Source organism: Urocampus carinirostris, chromosome 1 (assembly GCF_059441175.1).
Source record: "Urocampus carinirostris isolate Australia breed hairy pipefish chromosome 1, RoL_Ucar_1.0, whole genome shotgun sequence".
Taxonomy (NCBI): domain Eukaryota; kingdom Metazoa; phylum Chordata; class Actinopteri; order Syngnathiformes; family Syngnathidae; genus Urocampus; species Urocampus carinirostris.
The window spans coordinates 24,437,503-24,462,619 of NC_142349.1; the positions used below are offsets into that span (position 1 = coordinate 24,437,503).

The 25,117-nt window shown below is 40.5% G+C and overlaps 1 protein-coding gene across 2 annotated transcripts; it reads right to left on the reverse strand.

The window, feature by feature from the left end:
- Positions 1 to 307: 307 nt before the first annotated feature.
- Positions 308 to 20,585, reverse strand: dhx58 (DEXH (Asp-Glu-X-His) box polypeptide 58). 2 transcript variants are annotated; one of them, XM_088331417.1, is made up of 12 exons: positions 20,101 to 20,585; positions 19,324 to 19,510; positions 13,485 to 13,689; positions 13,224 to 13,414; positions 10,127 to 10,240; positions 9,927 to 10,059; positions 8,486 to 8,671; positions 7,297 to 7,535; positions 6,920 to 7,231; positions 6,488 to 6,672; positions 4,219 to 4,315; positions 308 to 1,050 (listed from the first exon to the last, which is right to left on the reverse strand). In XM_088331417.1, exons 1-12 carry the CDS (start codon positions 20,319 to 20,321, stop codon positions 868 to 870), a joined length of 2,253 nt encoding a protein of 750 aa, XP_088187543.1. In that variant the 5' UTR covers positions 20,322 to 20,585; the 3' UTR covers positions 308 to 867. The 2 variants fall into 2 exon arrangements, with proteins under 2 accessions (XP_088187543.1, XP_088187554.1); XM_088331428.1 differs by having other exon boundaries at positions 20,444 to 20,546.
- Between the last annotated feature and the right edge of the window lie 4,532 nt (positions 20,586 to 25,117).

Sequence of the window (25,117 nt, forward strand, 5' to 3'; positions counted from 1 at the left end):
GAAAAACAAGAAACCAAAATTTTATTTTTTTTGTTTGTTTAATGAGTAACAAAGATTCAGATAGAATGCATATGAAAACAATTTAATATGAATTTTAATCCAGCACATTTTGTTAAATAATCATTTAAAAATACATGATAAAACTGTAGCCAATGTTACTTTCGTTTAGTAAATTTCATCAATTATTTGGAACCTTTAAGTGGACACCGTTCAATATTTGACCACTTGATGTCGCTGTCATGCGTAGTGAAACAAAAAAAAGCGGGGACAATACGAACAACTGAGACTCAAAGTGACGAAATCGCACTGTTTTTCGAGAATGAAAGAAAAAGGGAAACAAAGAAAAAAAAAGAAAAGAATAAGAAAGGAAATAGAAAATGAAAGAAACAGGAAAAACAGACAAGAGAAAAAGTGAAAGGAGAAAAATGATTAAGAAAGGATGAGGGGGGAAACAGTACACAGAAAGAAAAAAAGAAACGAAAAAAAGAAAAACAATTTCAAAAAAATCAATGAATAAAAAAAGAAGAGAGAAGTGAGGGCAAAAAGAGTAACAAATATAAGAAATTGAAAAAGGTGGGAGAGAAAAGGATGATAATAAAGAAGAAGAAAAATGACAGAAATTCAAGAATTACAATAAGAAAAAATGCTGGGTTTTTTTTTCTTTAAGAGATGAACGGAAACATATAGATGTCTGCTCCCAGTAGGTGAACCAAAAGTCACGATAAAATCAATAGAGATGTCTTTACCTACAAGTGTTAAAAAATGCACATTTATATCATAGTTGTGTATTGCTTCTTCTTGGAATCAGTAATATTACATTGCTATTAGTATTACGAGTTGAAATCATGTAAACGTGTTCTGTTTTTGTTATTCGCCCAGGAGTTGCGAGTGGCGGCAATATTCCTCAAAGTCGAACGGCTCCACACTGAACGGGACATCCTTCCACTTTTTCACCGTTGTCCTCCCTTCAGGCGTCTCCAGGGCTAAGTGCTTGATGGCCACATGGGGGAGCAGCGCCACCTGGCGGTACTTTACTTCAAAGCCCCACTGCTGCAAGGGCATTGTGGAAAAATACATATTTCATTTGGGAGTCCAAAACATGGCACAGTGCGTGTCTGCATACATGTATTCATAAATCCATGCCAACCAATATATGCCGTAAAAATGGATGAAGCACGTAATACTTCTACCAGGGCCATCCTGGGCATTCACGGGGGCCTTAAGCAAAATTACATTTGGGGCCCTTTATTACTTGATCATTTGCATACCTACAAGAACCCATTTCCATGTTCTAATCCAGAGGTGGGCAATTATTTGGAGTCGGGCCGCATCAGGTTCCAAAGTTTGAAGCAAAATAAGAAAACGTTCCAAGCAATTCAGTGTATATTTAGATTTCAAGCCTTAAAGTAGTTGTACATTTTTTTAAAGTATTTTGTTTAGTATTTGTCATGATTACTGATTTGGGGCACCTGCCCGATTGGCGCAGCTTCCTTCCAAGAGGAAGCTGTCTGATCTTTGCCAACCTGTGCTCCCAGCTAGGCAAGCTCATACCTTCAGACATTTTCCTGCCCTGTTTTCTCCTACCTGATACCTGTTTCTGGACCCGTTTCTGCCCTGATCTGCTATCCAGACCACTGATCTGTTTTGCCCTGTTTCCTGCCTGATACCTGTCGCCGACCTCTTTTCTGAACTCGATACCGCCCTTGCTCTCCTGTCCCGGCTCGTGACCAGTATCCCGGCTGTCTACGATTATCCTCGCTCGACACGGAAGTGCCACTTCCGCGTTCCAGCCTTTTGCTACCCGTGTCCGTCGATCATTGGATCGTGAAAGCAAGCTTTGCTCTCACTCTTTTCATCAATAAAACTGAGTAAACGAACGGTACTGGGTCCTGTCTCCGTTTCTGGCTTGTGACGGCATTTCTGTTGTTGGATTTCCGCTGAAGTTCAATATTTTTTGTAGTATTAGTCTAGTTTTTGTACTATATCTGCAAGAGTTTTTTGGGTAGTTTTTCCTATAGTAGTAAATTCTTTGATTTCAGTAGTATTTTTTTCATATAACGTTAGTAGATTTGGCGTATTACAGTACTTAAATGATTTTGGTGTTTTTATAGAAATACTATTGTTTTTTTCGTATTTTGTACTATTTCTGTTGTATTTTGTAGTATTTCCATTGCTGAATTGTTGATGTATATCTGTAGTAAAGTATAACTGTAGTTTTATTTTTGTAGTAATTTTGTTGTATTTTTCCATAGTAGAATTTTTGTAGTATCGCTCTAGTTGTATTTTTGCAGTATTACTGTTCTAATACTTTTGTCATAGTATTTATGTCATAATACTCTTCTGGTAGTATAGTGTATTATAGTATTATAAAATGCTGTTGTTGTAGTATTTCTGTGAACGTAATTCTGATTCATTTTCAAAGCAGTATTTTAGTAATATTTTTGTATTTTTTAGAATTCCCATGGTATTGTTTTTGTCATATTTCTTTAGTATTTTCGTAATATTACTTTAGTTGTGTTTTTGTAGCAATTCTTGGGTCATATTTTTGTAGTATTTTGTATCAAGGTATTTTTAGTATTTCTATACTGTTTTTTTCTGAATGAAAGCAAAATAATGTATGAGTTTCCTGTTTTTAAGCACTATATTTGCTATTTAGTCTTGTAGTGCCTTTGTAGTATTTCTGTAAATATTATTTGTTGTAGACACAGGAAAGTGAAGATGGGGAAAAAGTTGGCACCAAAAAAAAGTTAACCGTTCTTTGAGGCCCCCTGGTGGTTAGTTCGCTTACGCCTCAATATATTTTGATCAAGTATTTTGTCATTCTTTTTTGTTGTGCGTTTTCTTGTATGTATTTTTTCGTTCATTTTGTTGTGTATTTCCTCATGTATTTTGTTTTTTGTTTACTCGTGTATTTTGTTGTTCATTTTGTCATCTATGTTGTCGTGCATTTAGACATTCATTTTTAAAATGTATTTGATGTATTTTGTCACTCATTTTTTTCATGTATTATGTTGTGTATGCTGTAGTTTATTTTGTGATGTATTTTGTCGAGTATTTTATCACAACAAAATGTTCTTTAAACGACAAGGCGGCCTAATTGCCTTAGCTGATCACTTATTGGTTGATCAGCGATTAGGAAAGGCATTGCATTTCATTTAGTTCTCTCTTTTTTTCCTTTTCTCTCTTCTCTGTCACTCTTTCTTTCTCTCTCTTTTTTCTCTCGTTCTCTGTCATTCCCTCCCTTTGTCTCTCTTTCTTTCTCTTTCTCTCTGTTTTCCTTTCTCTCCATCTTTTTATTTCTCTGTCACTCTTTCTTTCTCTTTCTCTATCTTTCTTTCTCTTTCTCTCCCTCTTTTTCTTTCACTCTCTCTCTCTATCTTTCTCTTTCACTCTTCTTTGCTCTTTTTCACCCTCTTGCTTCCTTTCTCTTGCTCTCCACTCATCTCTCTCTCTCTCTCTCTTCATATATTTCTATCCATCTCTTCCTTTATTGTTCTATCTTTCTCCATATACCTCTGTCTATCTTACCCCCTCTCTCTTCCACTCTTTCTTTTGGTCAACTTTGCTCTTTTTCTCAGTCTTTCTTCCTTTCTCTCACTCTCCACTTCTCACTCTCTCGCTCCTTATATATATATATATATATATATATATATATATATATATATATATATATTTTGTCTCCCTCTTCCTTTACCTTTACCCGTCCCTCTCTCTCTTCCTCTCACTTTCACTTTTCTTTGCTTTTTCTCACTTCCTTGCTTCCTTTTCCCTCGCTCTCTACTTGTCCCTGTCTCTCTTTATACATTTTCTTCATACTTTTTCTTTCTGTCTTTCTCCTTATTCCTCTGCCTGTCTGACCTTCTCATCTCTTTCTCTTTCGCTCTTCTTTGCTCTTTTTCTAAGTCTTTCTTCCTTTATCTCATTCTCCACTTCTCAATCTCTCTCTCTTTATATATATTTCTCTTTCTCTTCTTTCTAACTTTCTCCCTCTTCCTCTGTCCCTTCCCCCATCTCACTCTCTGTTCCCCTTTTATCCAATTGTCCAGCCCCCGCGAGAGGGTTTGTTTTTCTACCATGCGGCCCCCCATGTGCAAAAATTAGTTTGACACCCCTGTATCAGTATGTAGCCGTTTAATTCTACACAAGGCAGGATCGGTTCTCCATAGTATTATACCCTGAGTCAAATAACACATAAGCATAGAAAATGCGTACTGTTACCTTATTGCACTTGCCATGATCGCACTTGATGACGCAGTCCGGCTCCCAGTCTGGGAACGACTTGCCCAGTACCCGATGCCCCCTTTTGTAATGACTCCTGAGCATGCACACAAACAGATTAAAATGAGATGCATTATTTTAAGAGTGGATACATAACCATTTGTCTTATAAGACTCCAGTGGAATTTTGAATGTTTTATTGATAAAAGTGCTTTCATAAAGTTGGATTTGGTGTGATTTAATGAATTGTAATCTGTTTTGTGCGAAGACACGTGAAATATTTTGGAAAATATTTGTTTTAAAGAACAAAATGATTAATAATACAAAATGCACACAAATGTTAAGTTATTCATTTTAAGGATAATATTCTCTGTAACCGTTAATAATAATAATAATAACAATAATACAAAAGATGAATCTGTTTCCTTCTGTGTTTAATATTGAGCACCTGCAAACTATATTGCATAGGTTGCATTTGGGCAATTATTACACATTGTCGTTCGTTATTTTCACTATTATGCATTGTTTACATTATTGTCATTTTCGGCCAATCGTGTTGCTGTATGTTGCTTCACACACCCTTTAGGACGGATTTGCTTTCTGTTACCTAGGATAATTAATACAAAGGAAGGTTTCATTGGGGGCCTTTAGAACAAGTTGGAATTTCTTATCTGTAGTTGATCTGTTTCTCCTTCCAACTTCAACACCATTTGATGTCTTCTCTCCTCATTTTGAGTGTCTGCTAAACTCTAAGCCAATGGCTCCCAAACTTTTGCAGGCTGGCGCCCCCTTGGCTCCCCAGTGAGGGGCGCAAATTCTGCTTTAATGGAGGTTTGTTTACCTCTCAGTCCACTTGTAGATGCACCTTTTTCGTGTTTTACACGTAATCCTTTTTGACATGCCGTGTATTTTAATATGTGATCATTTTAAAGTGCTGGTACAAATGACTTGTGTTTCCTCTGGACCTAGCGACTACGCGACTACGGTTAATCGTGCATCCCTAACGTGTTGTGTACAAATTGTCAAACAAACTTTCAAACTTCTGACTTTGACTTCAGACTGCCGCCCCCAGATCTTTCCAACAAAGGGGGCGGTAGCGCCAACTCTGGGAACCACTGCTCTAAGCTTATCAATTGTCAACCTGAATGAATTAATCATCCAAAATACAGTAAGAATATGAGTACATGTTGAAAAAATTGTCCCTTAGTTGTTCTAATTTGTGCTAACATCCATAGCGTCTATTATCGAGTAATTTCAAAGGGTGTTGATGTCGGGTAAAAGTTTTTTATCAAAAAGAAAGGGTTTAGGGAAGGACCAAGAGAAAAGATTGTAATGTTTTTATCTTGAGGATTTTTGTTGAGTCCTCTCGTGTTCACATTTCAAGTTCAAAATGTCACTTCTTATTTTGAGTGTTTAGTAAATTATACATTTTTCAATTACTAAAATGAATTAAATATACATTTCAACTATGAACAATGAAACAATTAACACACAATAATAATAATAATAATAATAATAATTTCCTTTGTATTGTCATTCTTTGTAACAATGTACACAGAACGAAATGTCGATACACCTGACCCGTTGTAGCGAAAAGAGACATATAGCAGTATTTTGAGTGTGTGGATTACAATTTTCAAAAATATCATTTTGCCAGAATTGATTTGTTTATAATTCATTATAACTATTTAATTCAAAAACTGCAATGACCCAAACAAGTATACATTAAAATAATTTCAAAATATACCTTTACATGCTAATGTAGTTGAATTTGTTATGATGCATTGTTGAATTTTCTTTAAATAATTGATCATCTATTATTAGGCACTTTTCATTGTAATACAAGCCATATTAAAAATACATATTCGTTTTTTTTTTACTCAATAACCCAGGTAATTAGAAAAATGAGTTCAAATATGTATAAAAAAAGACTGTCTCAAATTGTGTCAATTTTAAAAGCTGTCAAAATTGAAAGTGGCTCTCAAACTTAAACTCTGTGGTCAGAGTTCAACAAAACATTTTGCATTATCTTCGACCTGAAAAACAAATAATACATGAGATAAATGAATGGAAGAATAATGAATGCATTAAAATGTAAGAATTGTAGATTAAGAAAAGGCGTGCATCTGTATTTCGGTCAAAACACACAAATGAAGCTCAATCAGCAAGTTTGTAAAAACATAAAAATGGCTAAAATGTGATTTTGGGGTTTCGGCTCCTCTTTATCAGTCAAGTGAGTTGTGTTGGCCGAAACGTGACTGTGCCCTGACCTGAAATCCGGGTTGACGTTGATGTAATGCATGTTATCCAGTAACCGAATATCGCTTCCCAATGCCACCGCTGAGAAGCAGTTACCACACAGTAGGCGGATGCAGGCGGCGGAGTAGAGACCATCGGCCCTCGCCACGTGGGTTTCTTCCAACTGGTCCCACATTAACGCCTGGAGCTCATCAATCTGCAGATATATGTCTCAAATGAATGCCGTAAGCTTCCGAATTCAACAAATACTATGACATGTTGTTTTTCCATTCTAAGTCATCCTTTTTTAAACTCGCTTGAACACACACTTCATGGATCCTGGATCCCTTGACCACATGGTTCATCGGGGCACCACTAAGGAAGAAACTGTGGATAGCTGTCTGGTACTACGTTCTGTATTACAATGGATTGACATCGCATGAAAGTACACCGGGCTAACTCACCTGGGCTCTAAACTCTTGAGGGCTCATCTGTTGGATGATATCAACCGCCCTGGCAGTGAGGCCCTGGAGGTACGTATTGAGGTGGTCGCGACGTTCCTCTCGGCTGCCACGCTGGGCCACCAGGGAGTAGCAGCTGTCCTGGGCACGGGCGCGACCGCTGGCCTGTTGCTGGGCGATCTCGTTGGTGAGCAAGCAGTAGCGCACGACCAAGTTGCACTCGGGGATGTCCAGGCCCTCTTCGGCCACGCTGGTGGCTATAAGTAGGTTGGCGTGACCTAGGCGGAAGTGGTGGATGGTGTCGTTGCGGACACTCTGCAGGAAAATACAAATGCATGAGGTTTTAAGAAAAACACTACCGAGCCGGTTACCAAGTGTACCTGTGTCATGCCTTCACTGCCGGTGACAATGGCAGGCTTGATGCCGGCCGCCCTTAGCCGAGGGTTGGTAAGGGCCCATCGGAGCAGGAAGTCGGTGCTTTTGCGGGTCTTGCTGAAAACGATGGCTTTGGACTCTGGGTTGGGCCCGAATTGCCTGAGCAAGGTGGTTTCCAGCTGCTCAATCTTTGGGTTTTTTAAACGCTTATCGCACGCCAACATGTTCAGCTCGGCCTGGTTTTCTGTCGATGATTAAGCAGTTACCCATTATTGGGTTGCCGTTGACTACCACCTTGGAGAAGTTCACCAATAGGCACTCAAATCCAAATTCTGTGTGAGTGCCACATATGGCAATCGGACCATGTGATGCAGGTGTGACAAACGAATTTTAGCTCCGAGGCAGAGGTGTTTTGCTACTTGTTCGATGTGTTTTGAGAAATGACAAATTGTTTTGAGAATTTCAAGTCTGGTCTGAGAAACGTGCTCAAGCGATTGAGAACAACTGAGTCAGCTCCATTTCGTTCTAATAAATATAAAAAATGAAAGTTTATATGATAGATCAATCATGTATTCATGCTTATTTCTTTGTGTTTGTGTATGTGTTTGTCTTGCTGTCGGTCACCCCTTTCGATGGATATGACCAGGGTGCATAGTAGATAGTAGTAGATTCAAATCAGTATTTTTGTTTCCAATGAATGAATTGTTTTACCACTAAGAGGCACTAAATAATCCACAATGTCCCTTTACATTTGCAAATTGATAATTATATCTGATATTGCCTGTCAAAGATGTACCATTGAGCAGTGTTCTTAAACCACATGGCCGTGAAGTGGCACCAAAAGACCCAGATCCTGGTACTGGGAGGGAAAACGGAAACTGTTAAAGTCACCACAAACTGTAACTGGTGGTTAGAGGCGACGCATTTGAATTAAATTCAGTGTGGATTTACACTGTATATTTGGGCCTCTGGGATGTTAGATAGGAGACTTGAGCTGATCTGCTAGATTGCTGTTACTTTGATTTCTATCAATAAGAACTTGGCACACATTATCCAGTCTGAACCAGTTTAGACCATTTGATCACACATTGGCAATGTTGAGAACATGTGGCCAGCCATTAAACAGGTCTGTGGTACAAAATTAACACTGCCATAGAAGACCAAATGTACATTTTCAGACAAATTAACACCCACCTTTGAAAAGATTGAGCAAAATACTGTCAGTGTCGTCGATGACGGAAGCCTCTCTATCCCTGTAGAAGCCTTCTAGATATTTCAATGCATCTTTCATCAGTAAAGTGTCATTGATCAGCAGCGCATCGTTGTACTTGCGTAGATGGATGGCGCACTGCTGCAGTTGCCTGTCGTACAACTGCACACCTGCACCGGCATGACCAGCGTTCACATCAGTTAAATGCGCAAAGTACCATATTTATTACAGTGTAGCATGCATAATGTACAACATGTATAACGTGCATCCATATATTCCGGTTTAAAATTTTGTTTCAGTTTTTCTCAGCTCAAACTAAGGATTGCAAGTGATAAAAGTTGAGGTCAGGCGTCCGGGGTGCATCAGAGGCAAAGGCTTGGCCGGTAGCGGCTGAGGCGGGGTCCGGACCTTTGGCGCGGCGCTTTAAAGTAGTTGGTAATATAAACTACTTTGTAAATCTCGATTTGGGTGTTTGAGTTTGTACGTGACTTATAGGCTCGGAATCGGCTGAATTGATTTTTGGGAAAATTTACACAGGTGTATTTTAGGCCTTCTCTACTGTATTTAGCTCAGTTTTGTGTCAAGGCCATAAGCCATCAAAAATAATCGTATTTATTATAGATCATCCAAGTGATTTACGGTCTTGTGGTTCTAGTGAAGTGGTTTCATTCAATGTTTTGTGAATGTAGTCAGCGATATCTTTGTCTGATAAATAATTTCGGAAGTAATATACCAATACAACTAAGTGTGTGTTTTTGTTTGTCTACAAGCTGTAATAATAATAATAATAATAATAATAACAATGAAACAGCGAACTGTGGAGTACGCTTAAGTGAGCTGTACTAAACTCCAGCGAGCTTACCTGAAAATGTATACATTTTTCTAGGATTTTGATCATTTGAACTTGTGTATGCCGTGCAATTTTTGCACTGGATTTGTTTTTTTTTTTTAGTTTAAAAAAAAAAAGGATTATAATTGATCTCACCTTGCCCATTTCAGCTTCAGCCGGGATAGTCTCGGTAGCAGACAACGTCATTGTAGATTGTCAGGATTGTCGCGGTACAACTAGCAAATGTTATCCTCGATCAATTATTTATTTGGTAAATAAAATAAACTTGTTTGTATATATATTATCTTTTTTGTACATACTCTGTTTTGCTGTGAGTAAATAGGTGACATGTCGAAGTATAAGCAAGTGTGACATGGCAACAAACACCACAACACTGCCGCTGGGGCGTACAATTGCACCCCACTCCCTCTAGCATTGTTTTCCCACTCCCTCTAGCATGTGTTACCCCAGTCTTCATACATAATATACACCCAAATTTTAGTTCTTTTTTTAGGTAAAATAAAATCAAAAAGATCGCGTGTTATACTCAAATGCATGCAGTAATTAAGATCTGTATTCAAAATGTGAAAGAAGACCTCTCTTCTGCAAGTCGACCATGTCACTCTCGTACACCTGTGTGCCAAACTCTCCAATAGGGATATCCCCAGGAGGATTCATGAAGTTGTGGATGTGTCGCATAATTTTCTGCAGATGCTCCCCAAATGGATCCTAACGACACACAGAGTCCAAGAATATAAAGCGGAACATCATTGTAACGGGGCGGGGGTTGGCTTACTTCTTGTTTTTTTTCCACAATGTCAAATAACTTGACAGGCTTGGGTACTTTCATTTCTTGCTCCTCGCTGAAGTATTTGGTGGAAACGATGGCGGAGTCCAAGTTGGCACAGATCTGAGATATACATGTAATCGAAACACATTCAAAATAAATGCATATGTACTTTAGATTTGACTAAACTGTACTATGACGTGGATGAGCTTTATCATTCAATTTTCCATTTTCCAACCCTATAATCATCGCCAGTGTTGTTGCAGGAGGGAGTACTGGAGCATATCAAGGCCCTTTCACGGCAGTCATGGACTGCTTGCTAGCCAATTGAAACACAGCTTGTTGTCAAGTCAAGTCAAGTCACATTTATTTGTATGGCCCTTATTTACAAAATGTTTAGAAGGACTGCACAGGTTACAATTACACCATCCCCTGTTCTTTAACATGCAGGCGAGGAAAAACTCAAAAACCTGAGGCGTATAAGAAACCTTGTGGTAGTCCCCCTTCCAGGATGACTAGGGTGCAATAGATTTAGCATTGAGTAACAGTACACAAAACATAGTAAACTGTTGTGTTGCTATTTCACAAGTAAATTTCCATCAATAATGTGAAATAGTTACACAAAACTACAATACATAAACAAATACTGGAAGAAGGTAAAAAACAATTTGATAAATATGAGTAATAGTAAAAAAACATACAGTAATTGAAGTATTTAATGTACAGTAGTCCATTGTTATAATTGGCAGGTTATTCGTAAAGAAAGGGAGTTGTTGAGGACAATACACAACACTTGAGAAAGTAACATTTTTTTTCCCTCTGGTTTCAATGTATTGTGTTTCCTAGCTTTTTATTTATTTTTTTGCTTTTCTCTTATTTTGTTCTCTATTTCCCCCATTCTTAACTTTTTTCTTCTTTTGTTTGTTTTTCCCTAGTCTTTTTTTTTACTGTTTTTATTGCCTCTTCCTGATTTAGGGCTATACAAATAAAAATGACTTGACTTGACTATTGCCTTTTCCTTTTTCTGATTTATTTCCTGCTTTGTTAGATTCTTTTTCCCAAGCTTTTTACTTCTATTCTTTTTGCTCAATATGTTTTTCTTCTTTTTTCTATTTTTTTCCTTTTTTATTTAATTTTGTTCTTTTGTATCACTTTTCATAGTTTTCCTTTTTCTCTTCTGCTGCATTTCTCTCATTCATAAGAATTTTGTGCGTAGTGTTACATAGTAATAGTAATTTCCTTTGTATTGTCATTCTTTGTAACAATGTACACAGAACGAAATGTCGATACACCTGACCCGTTGTAGCGAGCCGATGCAGCCGCAGCCAACAGAGGGCGCCGCCATTTTACCAATGTTATAAGTCTTAGGTATGACTCGGCCGAGGCGCGAACCAGCGACCTCCCAGTCTCAAAGCGGGCGCCCTACCATCTAGGCTACTGAGCTGGTAATCCATCCATCCATTCATTATCTGCACCGCTTATCCTCGGTAGGGTCGCGGGGGTGCTGGAGCCCATCCCAGCTATCTTCGGGCAATGGGCAGGGCACACCCTGAACTGGTTGCCAGCCAGTCGCAGGGCACGCAGGGACAGACAATTTGCTTGCTCATTCACACCTAGGGACAATTTAGACCGTCCAATTAACCTAACATGCATGATTTTGGAATGAGGGAGGAAACCAGAGTGCCCGGAGGAAACCCACACAAGCACGGGGAGAACATGCAAACTCCACACAGAAGGTTCAATCTCATGACCACAGAACTGTGCCGCACACGAGGTAACCACTGCGCCGCGGTGCTGCCCGTAGTGTTATATAATAATTGGTAATATATAGAAAAAAACAATAAAAAACATCTGAAAAGACGCAGGATGTTTTTCGTCAGTTGAGCCAAAAGAGCCGCTTCTCTCAAAAGACGGACAAAATTCTCATCACTATGATATGGATATGGTGGAAGTGGCTGGTCTGTGGTGACTGAAGCACACACTGTGTGATGTAGGAGGCAGGAAAGACCGCACTAGTGTCTGCTGAAATACACGATATTATATCAATGGGATAGCATGTGCGCTGCTCAGACTGCTATCACTACTACATCCACGTTAATTTGGGTGGGGGGACTGCGTGTCTGAGGGTGGGCACTGCCCCCCCCTGGTTAAGCTTCGATTCATATCGTATTTCTCAACTTATTTCATGTTGCTGATAAATTCCATTGCACTGTGATGCACTACAAACTCAGGCCAGTTTCAATGACAAAAAAAGACATTTCTAATTCTAGTCCTGCAATTAACTAGCAAGGAGTCCAGGATGTCCCCTGTGCACTCTTCAAAATCAGCTGGCATAGGCTCTGACAGGCCCACGGCACTCTTGGGGATAAGTAAGATGGAAAAAGAACCAACACAAAGTTGAAATTGAAATAAGTATAATGCGATGGTTCAGTTCAAGTCTGATTTTTTTCATTGACAAAATCCATTGAGTAGAAATCTTTAGTTTTTGACAATTATTATAAAAACGAAAATTCTAAAATACGTTGAAACCAACCCATATTTACAGATTGGAGCATTAATTAAACAAATAAAAGTATTGTACTTTACTTTTTAAAACTTTTTGACAAATACATTAACTTCAGAGCTGTCAAATTATGATTTTGAAAATAATCTACTGTAAAGATATGGTAGCCTTTAATGCATCATGTGGATGACAAAAATGTGCCGTGAGAAGAACATTCCAAACAAGTAATATAAAGCACTTGTGCAGTTAGAGCAGTTTTTTATGGGAACCTGATTTAGGCAAATATGTCAATTTGGGCCAAAAAGTGAGTGATGTACATGTTATTTGTGGGTCAAGTCAAGTCATGTTTATTTGTATAGCCTCTATCACAAAGAGTCTCAAAGGGCTGCACAGATCAAAGACTATTACAAACTGCTGCACAGATCAATGACTGTACAAACGTTTTAATGGGATATAGATTAAATTGAAACAGTGTGTGTGATTGGGTAAGTGTGAAGCACATTGTAAAGCTTTTTGGGAGGTCTTCATTGACTTGAAAAGTGCCATATAAATGCATACCAATTACCATTTACCATTTGAGGCTCGTAAGTGTCAATTTCCTACCTGTAATACATGCTGGACAGCTCTGTCAAGACTTTTGGCTCCTCCCGTTCCAGGCGAGGCAGTGAGGCCCAGTACCTGAGGTAGAAGAACCTCACCCCTCCTTTTCTTCTCCAAGTAGAGCCTCATGATCCGGTTGTACACTGTCCTCTTGTGCGCATGATGGCACTCATCCACCACCAGCAGGGTGATGTCTGCAAGTCACGTCACTGTGATATTAGTGACTGTCACCGCAGCAACATGTCATTAATCTCGTCAACGCACCGGAGAGCTCCACGTGTTTGTCCTCGTCATCACTGTTGATGGCGTTGAGGAGGATCTGCGCTGTGCACACGAGTACGTGGGTGTCGCACAACAACCTTCCAAGGTACTCCTTTTCATCATTATCACTGCTCACTGCTTTCACCGTGTACTCCCTTCCTAGGGCAGGATAGAACTCGTTCCTGTAGTGCTGCTCCACCAAGTGCACCTTTGAACGAACAAGAGCGACAACACTATGAGCCGTCGGCGGTAGGTTGGCAGGCAGGCAGGGCAGGAAGGCAGGCAGGCATGCACGTAGGTAGGTAGGTAGGTAGGTAGGTAGGTAGGTAGGTAGGTAGGTAGGTAGGTAGGTAGGTAGGTAGGTAGGTAGGTAGGTAGGTAGGTAGGTAGGTAGGAAGGTAGATTGGTCGGTAGGTAGGTAGGTAGGTAGGTAGGTAGGTAGGTAGGTAGGTAGGTAGGTAGGCAGACAGGCAGGTAGGTAGATTCGTCGGTAGGTAGGTAGGTAGCTTGGTAAGTCGGTAGGTCGGTAAGTCGGTAAGTCGGTAGGTAGGTAGGTAGGTAGGCAGCTAGGTAGATATGTAGCTAGGTAGGTAGGTAAGTAGGTAGGTAGGTCGGTAGGTTGGTAGTTAGGTAGGTAGCTAGGGACGTCAGTTGTATAGTAGTATAGGGAGACGTAGGGGGTGGTTAGGTAGGTAGGTAGGTAGGTAGGTAGGTAGGTAGGTAGGTAGGTAGGTAGGTAGGTAGGTAGGTAGGTAGGTAGGTAGGTAGGTAGGTAGGTAGCTAGCTAGCTAGATAGATAGATAGATAGATAGATAGATAGATAGATAGATAGATAGATAGATAGATAGATAGATAGATAGATAGATAGATAGATAGATAGATAGATAGATAGATAGATAGATAGATAGATAGATAGATAGATAGATAGATAGATAGATAGATACTTTGTTCATCCCCGAAGGGAAATTCACATTTCCAGCAGCATCCCTGAGCTGAGAACAATCGAAAATATAGCTAGGTTGGTAGTTAGGTAGGTAGCTAGGTAGGTCATATATTGTATACTAGTAAAGGGAGACGTAGGGGGTGGTTAGGTAGGTAGGTAGGTAGGTAGGTAGGTAGGTAGGTAGGTAGGTAGGTAGGTAGGTAGGTAGGTAGGTAGGCAGGCAAGCAGGCAGGCAGGCAGGCAGGTAGGTAGGTAGGTAGGTATATTGGTCGGTAGGTAGATCAGTCGGTCGGTAGGTAGGTAGGTAGGTAGGTAGGTAGGTAGGTAGGTAGGTAGGTAGGTAGGTAGGTAGGTAGGTAGGTAGGAAGAAGACAGACAGACAAAGATACGGGCACAGTTCATTAATAGTAAATGAAAGATGTATGTCCATCCATCCATTATCTGAAGTGCCTATGCTCAGTAGGGTTGCGGGGGGTGCTGGAGCCCATCCTAGTTTTCTTCGAGCAGTGGGCAGAGGACACCCTTAATTGGTTGCCAGCCAGCCGCGGGGCACACAGAGACAGACAACTCACTCGCTCATTCACACCTAGGGACAATTGGGACCGGCCAATTAACCTGACATGCATGTTTTTGAATGTGGGAGGAAACCGGAGTGCCCGGAGGAAACCCACGCAAGCATGGGAAGAACATGCAAACTCCACAGAGGAAGGTTTGATCTCACGACCTCAGAACTGTGCCGCACATGCGCTGACCACTGCGCTGCCGTGCTGCCAAGATATACGTTGTACTTGCCAAGTCAAGTCAGGACAGTGAATTAAGGATTATGGGATGTGGGTGGAGCTCTATTGGGATCAGAAGAAATTTGTTCCTTAGAGGGACACTGTGTAATATTTGACCACTAGAATTCTCTCTATGGTGTAGTGCAACCAAAAGCGAGCACAAGGAAGAATACAAACGGCCGAGACTCAAAGTGACTAAATCGCACCTTTTTTTTCTGCCCATTTTGTTTATGTCGGACAATCAGTGTTATGCGCAATGAATAGTAATTTCTAATATTTGAAAAATACGTATTACTGACAGTTCATGTATTTTACTTGTTGAATTTAGTTTTTCTTTTTAAACTCTACGGGGCGCTAGTGTGTTTTATTTCTTTTTGGTGGGGTCTTATGTGTGCTTGTTAGTTAGTCTGTTTGTTTGTTTTCAATGGAGGTGTTAGTTCTTACTGTATTTTTTTGTGTGCATCGAAAATCAGCGGGTCTGAATATAAAACATGAGCAATCTAAATCTTGTTTCATATAATGTACATGGGCTGCATCACCCCATTAAGAGAAAGAAGATATTGAATCAACTCAAAAAATTGCAAAGCTCAGTTGCTTTACGACAAGAGACACATTGACAGAGATTGAACATAAGTTAAAAAGAGAATGGGTTAACCAGGTGTTTTACACCTCTTCTGGTAAGAAAAGGGGAGTAGCAATTTTATTTGGAAAAGGTGTAGCATTTAAAGTTGAAAAATAAGTGAAGGACAATCTGGGTCGATATATAATGATTATAGGGTCAATGGCCAGTATGGAAATATCAATAATGAATGTTTTTGCACCAGTTGAAGAAAAGGGGACATTTTTTCAATTATTAGCTAAAGTAATAACCAATTGTGCGAAGGGAATGTTACTTATAGGGGGTGATTTTAATACTGTACAAAATGGCAAAGAGGACGGGTACCCATCAGAAAAACTAACTAAAAAGAAAAACTAAATGTGTTTGCTGTATAAGTTCCACCGCTAACAGTTTCACCAGATGCTAACGTTAGCATAGCGCTATATCTCCTTTCGCTGCTAAATATCAGCTTGCACTACCCCAACGGAGCTTTATCGTCGACGGCGACTTTAATCGGGAATGTTTAATGACTGTACTCCCAAATCCTTCAATTGTGGACTCGCAAATCTACTAATTGTGGACTGAGCAATTCGGAAAAACGCTGGACTGTGTCATGTAAGATCAAACATTTGGTCCGGGAACTCTGTTTGACCCTCACAACATGCCCCCCCCTCCTCTGAAGCGCGCGCCAAGGACAACAAAGGCATCTAGTACTTTGTTCCTTTGTACTTTGTTTGGAGCCGTCCAATTTCGTTGTCACAGCATATCCCATGTTGTACAATGACAATAAAGGCATATTCTATTCTATTCTATTCTATTCTAAATTCAAACAACCAAGGACCATGGACAAAGAACAAAGAGGTCTATAGTTTTGAATAACATAACTTAGGAATTGGGACTGATGGATCCTTGGAGAGATGAGACCCGTCAAACTAAAGACTATACTTTCTATTCAAACCCTCATGGCAACTATTCAAGGATTGATTTATTTTACATTTCAAGACAACATATGCATACAGTAGTGGAGTGTGGTATAGAAACTATTACTATAAGTGACCATGCTCCAATTTAATATTAATTTTGGACAATGAATCACATTTTAGGCATTGTAGGATGAATGTGTCTCTCCTCTCAGATAAAAATGTAGAACAGGATATAAAGAGGTGTATAAAGGAATATTTCCAAAACAATGACAACAGGGAGGTTTCTCCATCAATATTATGGGAGGGAGGGAAAGCTGTAATAAGGGGGAAAATAATTGAAATATCTTCTCGACTGAAACGAGCCCGATTAAATAATCAAAAAGAATTGGATGATAAGATCAAGGAACTAGAAGCAGAACATAAAAGAGCGTCAAATGAATCCAGATTGCAGGTATTAAAAACAACCAAGAGGCAAATTAGATGAACTTTTAACAAATAAGGCAAAAGGGGCTTTGCGTTTTATGAATCAGAGATATGATGAAATGGGCAATAGAGCCAGCCGGTTACTAGCCTTCCAACTTAGAAAAGCCCAAACAGATAGAATTATTTCAAGAATAAAACATCCTATTTCCAAACAAAGGTACTGCAGAAGCATTTGCAGATTATTATAAAGATTTATACAATGACTCAGAAAAGGATTTGGGTAACTGCACGGCACGAAACTTTTGGGAAAAACTACATTTACCAACTCTTTTAGAAATGATTCGCCCCATTACAAAACAGGAAATACAGGATACAATAAAAAACTTAAAAATAAATAAATCACCAGGAACGGATGGATTCCCAGGGGTGTTTTACAAAAGCTTTAAGGAAGAATTAACACCAGTACTACATAAAGTATTTAACTATGCGCTAACAAAAGGAGAACCCCCCAAATCGTGGTCAGAAGCAATCATAACAAGAATGCAAACTTCATAGTGATTTTAATTAAAACAAAACAAACAGGGTTTATTCCGGGAAGAAAGGGTGCAAACAACATTCGGAGGTTTTTAAACATAATTTCGAGCACAAAATACAAAGCCCAACCCTCGATGTTGCTGAGCTTTTGGCTTCCCTCAACAATTTGTAGAGTGGGTGAAAATAATCTATAAAAAACCTAAATCTAGGCTTAGAGTCAATGGTCACTGTTCAGACTTCTTTGATCTTAAAAGAGGAGTCCGGCAAGGGGACTGCTTTAGTCCACTCTTGTTTGCGGTAAGCAGGGTTGGGTAAAGTTACTTCAACTGGATTACTTTCAATTACTTTTAGATTACTCCAATACCAAATATGCTAATAAAAGAAAAAATAAACTAAATATGAATAAAGTTACTAAATTTTGTGCAGGCTTGGGGAGTAACGGAACACATGGAACGGCAAAAATGATGTTGGCAAGCTGTTTGGATTCATTTTCATTTTGTTTCTGTCGCATTTTATGTTAGTTTTGCCGAAGATCAAAGAGATCAAAGCCAGTAGAGAAAGCTTACCACGTGTTGTGAGTCATAATTTTATTCATATTTAGTCTATTTTGTCTTTTATTAGCATATTTGGTATTGAAGTAATCCAAAAGTAATTGAAAGTAATCCAGTTAAAGTAACCCTACCCAACCCTGGTGGTAAGCATAGACCCACTCGCGGAATTGATAAGACAAAATGAGCAAATAAGGGGAATATTAGATGAGGGAGGAGAAGAACATAAAATATCACCGTTTGCAGATGACTTGTTGGTAATGCTGAAAGATTCCTCTTTATCAATACCAATACTGTTGGAGAACCTTAAAATATATGGAGAAGTCGCTTGATATTTGAGAGCAAATTGCTAGCAATGATGATATCAGGAAAATGTCCAACAGAGGTTATAGATAGATTTGATTTCAAATGGACAAATAAAGGGTTAAAATATTTGGGGCTGACTATTACACCACATTCCACGCAGCTCTTTGATGCAAATTATGGAAAGTTGATGAAAGAAATAAAGAAGGATTGGGAAAGATGGGAAATTTTGCCCTTAAGCCTTATCGGAAGGGTAGAAACACTTAGAATGAACATATTACCAAGACTATCATTTCTGTTTCAGTCTCTTCCTATTCTGATCCCGGAATCCACATTCAAAGTGTTAAATAAATTGATATTAAAATTCCTTTGGCAAAATATGAAACCTAGAATTAAATACAAACTTCCAAAGAAAAAGGGGGCCTGGATCAAACCAAAATTAGATATTATTATTGGGCAGCTCAAAGTAAACACAATTTTTACTTGATGTCTAAACACCTCACCTTTTATCTTATTTCTTTCATTAAATCTTTTTGTTGCTGTTTCTTTTGTTATTTATGGGTATGTCAATCGTATATATTTTTTGTTTGTGTTGCTGTATGATCAGGGTGCCCCAACCCTCTGTCAAAGTATGTGTGAGAAATAAAAAGTTTAAAAAACTCTACGAGGCGCTAAAGACACTGGCATTACACATATGTTATACATTTTGCTTTAAAACCTTTAAAATCATGTTTAATGTAAAATTGAAATCATTATTGTTACTATTATCATGATAATGACTAATACATTACCGTATTGACCAGGACCACCACTTTGCCACAAGGGTTCCTCTCCAGATGTTTGTGGGCCACATAGACTGCGGTTCGCGTCTTCCCTGATCCGGTGGGCAACCATACAATTGTGTTCTCCCCTCGGAGTGCTCCCTGGGCCACCTCTTCCTGGTACCCGTGCAGGACCAAACCGGTCATCTTAGCGAGTCTGGGATAAAAGAAAGAAACCGGGTTGGCAAAACTTAAATACGCTGAGGACTTGTGCTTTGTGTTCAAAGAGTATCCCAAGATCAGAGAAACGAAAGTAGAAAGTGGGCGGGATATATCTAGCATGTTGGTTCCTTAGTTACACTTTTATGACACATTCTGCCTGCGAAGCAGTGACTGTATGCATACTTTTAGGGTTCTGTTTTTAGACACTTGGTGAGGCTTGTTCATTTTATGCTGTTTTACCTCGCTTTCTTTTGTGATAGAGTCCCAAATATCTATAAAAAAAAACAAGTAACCAGGCGGTGGGGCGGTTGAACTGGGAAAACGGAGGCGTGACAGGATCGTCATAGCACAATCCCGTTTAGTGAGAATTGTGTCAATTGGGAAGGTAGGAGGGGGTACAAAAACGTCCTCATTTGGCCATTTCTATACTTTTAAGGAATGAGGGGCTTAAAAGCAGGTTTGTCAAACCTACGAGCCTGATCCAGCCCGTTGGACGGTTTAATTCGGGCCACCATAAATCTGAGTATGTCAAAGAAAGCAGTGTTCTTGGTTACTTCTATAAAAACTTGTAAATGATTTATTTACTCTAAGTCATCCAGTGACAGGATTGCTCCACTATTCTGTCGCGGATCTTCTCCGGATCCGGTGGATTGCACTGGGGCCTCCGCCACCAGAGCTGCTCCATCATCCTGACATCGCTCGCCTGCCTCGACGCCGCTACATTCACCGCGGGTCGCGCAGACACGTCGAGTATAAAAACCCGGCTCAATCAACTCGACCTGGTCCACATCTCGACGTCCTCTCATAGACTACGGCCGTAGCGCTAACTGTCATACATTAGCCCGCCTGGATAGGTCGGCTAACAGCACTGCCGCTGTCAAACATGACACCTCCGCCGTCAACTTTGGATTGCTGAACATCCGCTCACTCAGGAACAAGGGCCACCTCATCCAAGACGTCCTCGACGAACGCAAACTTGACTTCCTCATTTTAACAGAAACCGGGCAACAAACAAACGACTTCGCTGCTCTGAATGACTCCACCCCTCCCGGCTTTGTTTACAACTGTCGTCCCCGTGGCAATGGCCGAGGAGGAGGTCTCGCGGTAATCCACCGCGAGAAGTGGAAAGTCTTGCCTATCTCCGTCCCTGCATCAAGCTCTTTTAAATGCCTGGTGTTTAAGCTCCCTGGACCCTCGCCGACCATCATTGCTACAATTTATCGCCCCCCGAAGCCACATAGTGATTGTATCAATGAATTCTCCAGCTTAATTACACACTTATCCACTCTCTCGCCAAATTTAATTTTATTGGGAGATTTGAAGATGCGGAAATTATAATTCATGCGTTTGTTACCTCCTGTCTCGATTACTGTAATGCACTACTCTCTGGTCTCCCGAAGTCTAGAATCAAGTCTCTTCAGCTGGTACAAAATGCCGCAGCGAGGCTTTTAACTAGGACAAAAAAGTCCGATCACATAACACCGATTTTGACTAACCTGCATTGGCTCCCAGTTAGCCTTAGATGTGATTTCAAGGTTCTCTTAGTATTATACAAAATCATACATGGACTTGCTCTCTCTTATCTTTCAGATCTGATTTCCCCCTATGTCCCGGTCCGAAGCCTACGATCTGAGAGTGCCGGTCTTCTGGTGATCCCAAGAGCAAAGAAGTGTTCTGCTGGTTCGAGAGCGTTCTCCATTCGGGCACCGGTGCTGTGGAATGCTCTTCCCCCTGAGATCCGATCTGCAACCTCAGTGGAAATGTTTAAATCTAAGCTTAAAACTCACTTCTACTCCATAGCATATGAATAACCTACTCTTCTCGTCGGCTGAAAAATAGTCTGTGTAATATAGTGTAATAATCTGTGAAGCCCTTTGAGACTCTTCGTGATTTAGGGCTATACAAATAAAAATGACTTGACTTGACTTGACTTGACATGGACAACCCCAACCTGCCACTCACCAGAGACTTCACATCCTGCCTGGAGAGCCTCGGGATACACAGTCTTATTGACTTCCCCACCCACATTAAAGGCCACACATTGGACTTGGTTTGCTGCTCTGGCCTCTCCCCCTCCAAGCCCACTGCTGATGTTTTTCCTGAACCAGATCATGTCATCCTCACTTTTAACACCGTACTCTCTACTGTCAAAACCTCCCGTCTCATTTCTTTTCGTAATACCAAAAATATCAACATTGACACCCTCTGCTCCATTATTGACCGTTCCCCGCCCCCAGACGCTCTTTCAAACCCGGATGACCTCACCGCTCACTACAATGCCTGCCTCACAAATATTCTAAATTATCTTGCCCCCCTGAAGACCAGGACTGCCTCATTCTCCACATCTGCCCCCTGGCTTACACCTGCTCTTAGGTCAATGAAATAAAAAAAACGCCAACTTGAGCGACTCTATAAGAAAACCGGCCTCACCATCCATAAGGACATGTACATTACCCATATTGCTAAATACAAGGACCAAATTGCACAAACCAAATCCAGTTACTACTCCGGCCTCATCCTTTCCAACGAAGGAAATTCAAGAACTCTCTTCTCTGTCATGAACAAAATCCTTCAGCCACCAAATTCTCTCCCCCTGCACCTGTACTCCACAACAACGTGCAACGCCATAATGGAGTACTTCAATCAAAAAATCCTTAAGATTCATCACCAACTCCATCAAAACCTGTCTGCTACCTCCCCATCTGAATTTCCTTCTCCTTGTCACTTCTTCTCCAGTTTTGCTCCACTGTTGAATTATCCAACCTCATGCTCAAATCCAAGCCCACCACTTGCCAGCTCGATCTCCTCCCTTCATCCCTTGTTAAATCGTGCCTCCCTTCCCTGCTTCCTTTCATAGCTGCCATTATCCGCTCCTCACTCTCTTCTGGTATTGTCCCATTACTTTTCAAAACCGCTGCTGTTACCCCTACACTAAAAAAACATGGTGCTGACCCCAACAACTTTGACAACCTCCGCCCCGTCTACAACCTTCCATTTATTTCGAAAATCCTTGAAAAAACTGTTGCTGCTCAACTCCACTCCCACCTATCCCTCCACTCTCTCTATGAACCCTTTCAGTCTGGTTTCCGCCCCCGCCACAGCACAGAGACTGCCCTAATCCGTATTGTAAATGATCTCCTCATAGCATCTGACTCCGGTTTAGTCTCCATCCTCATCCTCCTAGACTTGAGCTCCGCCTTCGACACAATCTCTCATCCTATACTCCTCAATAGACTCTCCTCCATTGGTCTCACCCACACTCCACTCAGTTGGTTCCACTCCTACCTCACTGGCCGCACTCAGTTTGTCCAGCTGAAATCCTTCACCTTAAAGCCCTCACTAGTCACCCCAGGGATCTGTCTTAGGTCCTCTTCTCTTCATTATCTACCTCTTGCCTCTTGGTCAAATCCTCCGCAAATTTAATATCCACTTTCATTGCTTTGCTGATGACACCCAACTCTACCTCTCCTGCAAACCAAACTCCATACTCCCACCTCCCTCCCTCACCTCTTGCCTTTCCGAACTCAAAACATGGTCCACGACAAACTTTCTTAAATTAAATTCCAATAAAACAGAAATGAGCGAATGAGTTGCCCTTCGATTGGCTGGCAACCAGTTCAGGGTGTCCCCTGCCCACTGCCCGGAGATGGCTGGGATGGGCTCCAGCCCCCCCGCGACCCTAATGAGGATAAGCGGTACGGCTGATGAGATGAGATGAGATGAAAACAGAAATCCTTCTTGGCACCAAATCCACTTTATCCAAAGTAAACAATTTCTCTCTCAACATCGACAGCTCCTTAGTGTCCCCCTCTCCCCAGGTCAAGAGTCTGGGTGTCATCCTGGATAGCATGCTTACCTTCCACTCACATATCAACACTATTACCCGCACTGCTAATTTCCACCTCCGCAATATTACCAGACTCCGCCCTTCCCTCACCCCCCGCACCACTGCTATTCTCGTCCACAGTCTTGTCACATCTCGCCTTGACTACTGCAATGCTCTCCTCTTCGGCCTTCCTCAAAAGTCCCCCCATAAAATTCAGCTGGTTTAAAACGCCTCTGCTCGCATCATCACAAAAACCTCTTCCCAACAGCACATCACCCCCGTTCTCCAACAGCTACACTGGCTTCCTGTTCAACATCGCATCAGCTACAAACTGATCCTATATACATATATGGCCATTCACAACCTGGCCCCCCCTTACCTGACCGACCTTCTCCAGGTGCACGTCCCCACTCGCTCCCTCAGATCCTCGTCCTCCCTCCGACTGTCAGTGCCCCCTGCCCACCTGAGCACCATGGGAGCCAGAGCCTTCAGTCACGCTGCTCCAAAGCTTTGGAACAATCTACCTCCGGACCTCCAAAACTGCACACCTCTCTCCACTTTTAAGTCCCGTCTAAAAACACACCTGTTCAGGACTACCTACAACACATAGCTTCTCCATTTCCTATGTTTTTATGATTTTATGTCTTGTTTTAATTTAATATTTTGCTTACAATTTTCTTTTACATTGTATTTTCTCATTGTCTGTACAGTGTCCTTGGGTGGCTTGAAAGGCGCTTTTAAATAAAATGCATTATTATTATCATTATTAAATAATTGTAAACCAAATGAACAGGTTCAGGGTGTCCCATGTCCACTGCCCAAAGATACCTGGGATGGGCTCCACCAACCCCTCGACTCTAGTGAGGATAAGCAGTGCATATAATGGATAGACATGTGCAAAACAAATGCTCTCCGGCAACTAGAAGGCAGTGTTGAGTTTGTAGTGTGGTGAGTTAGTTCAGGTGTAAAACTGGATTCACTAAGCAATTAATATAAACCAGGTAACACTTGCAATACCAAACTTGAACTTTTTTTTTCACTATTCTTTGTGAATGAAAGTGTTGTGTTTAGAACAGATCACTTCAGATTCAGATTCAGATTCAGATCTACTTTATTGTCATTCTAGTACACGTGTATACAGAACGAAATGTCGATACATCTGACCCGCACAGTTTCCTTGAATGTACAGATATAAGTAAAAGTTGTATTGTATTATGGCTACGTATAGTATTTTACCATAGTGCCGATAGTGCAAGAGGAGTAGCTAACCAGATGTGCAAAATGGGCAGTCAGGTTAACAAGTCAGGTAAACAGTAACATTAACACTGTAACAATAACGCTGTAAGTACAATAGTGCAGAGAGCAAATGTGCAAGGAGTGGCAAGCTATAAAGAACTGCCAGTAGTGCAAAAAGTCAGATTAGCTGTGATTAGAATATGTAGGGTAAGTTACTAATCTAAGCTGAATGAAAACCAAAGCTAAAAAATTGTTAACATTCTTTTACTTTTTCGGCCTACCTGTGAACAGAAAGTCTGGATAGGGCCTCAGAGCCTAACTGAGCTTGACATCCCTGGCTTAAAGAGACAGTGGATATTATTTGATCACTGGTTGTTAACTGTATTGTATGGAGCAAACAGAAATAAGGGTAAGCTACGAATGTAGGCTGAATGAAAACCAAAGCTAAAAAAATGTTAACATTCTGGTTGTTAACTGTATTGTATGGAGTAAACAGAAGTAAGGGCCAAAAAGCACATAGAAACAACATACTATGGAGAT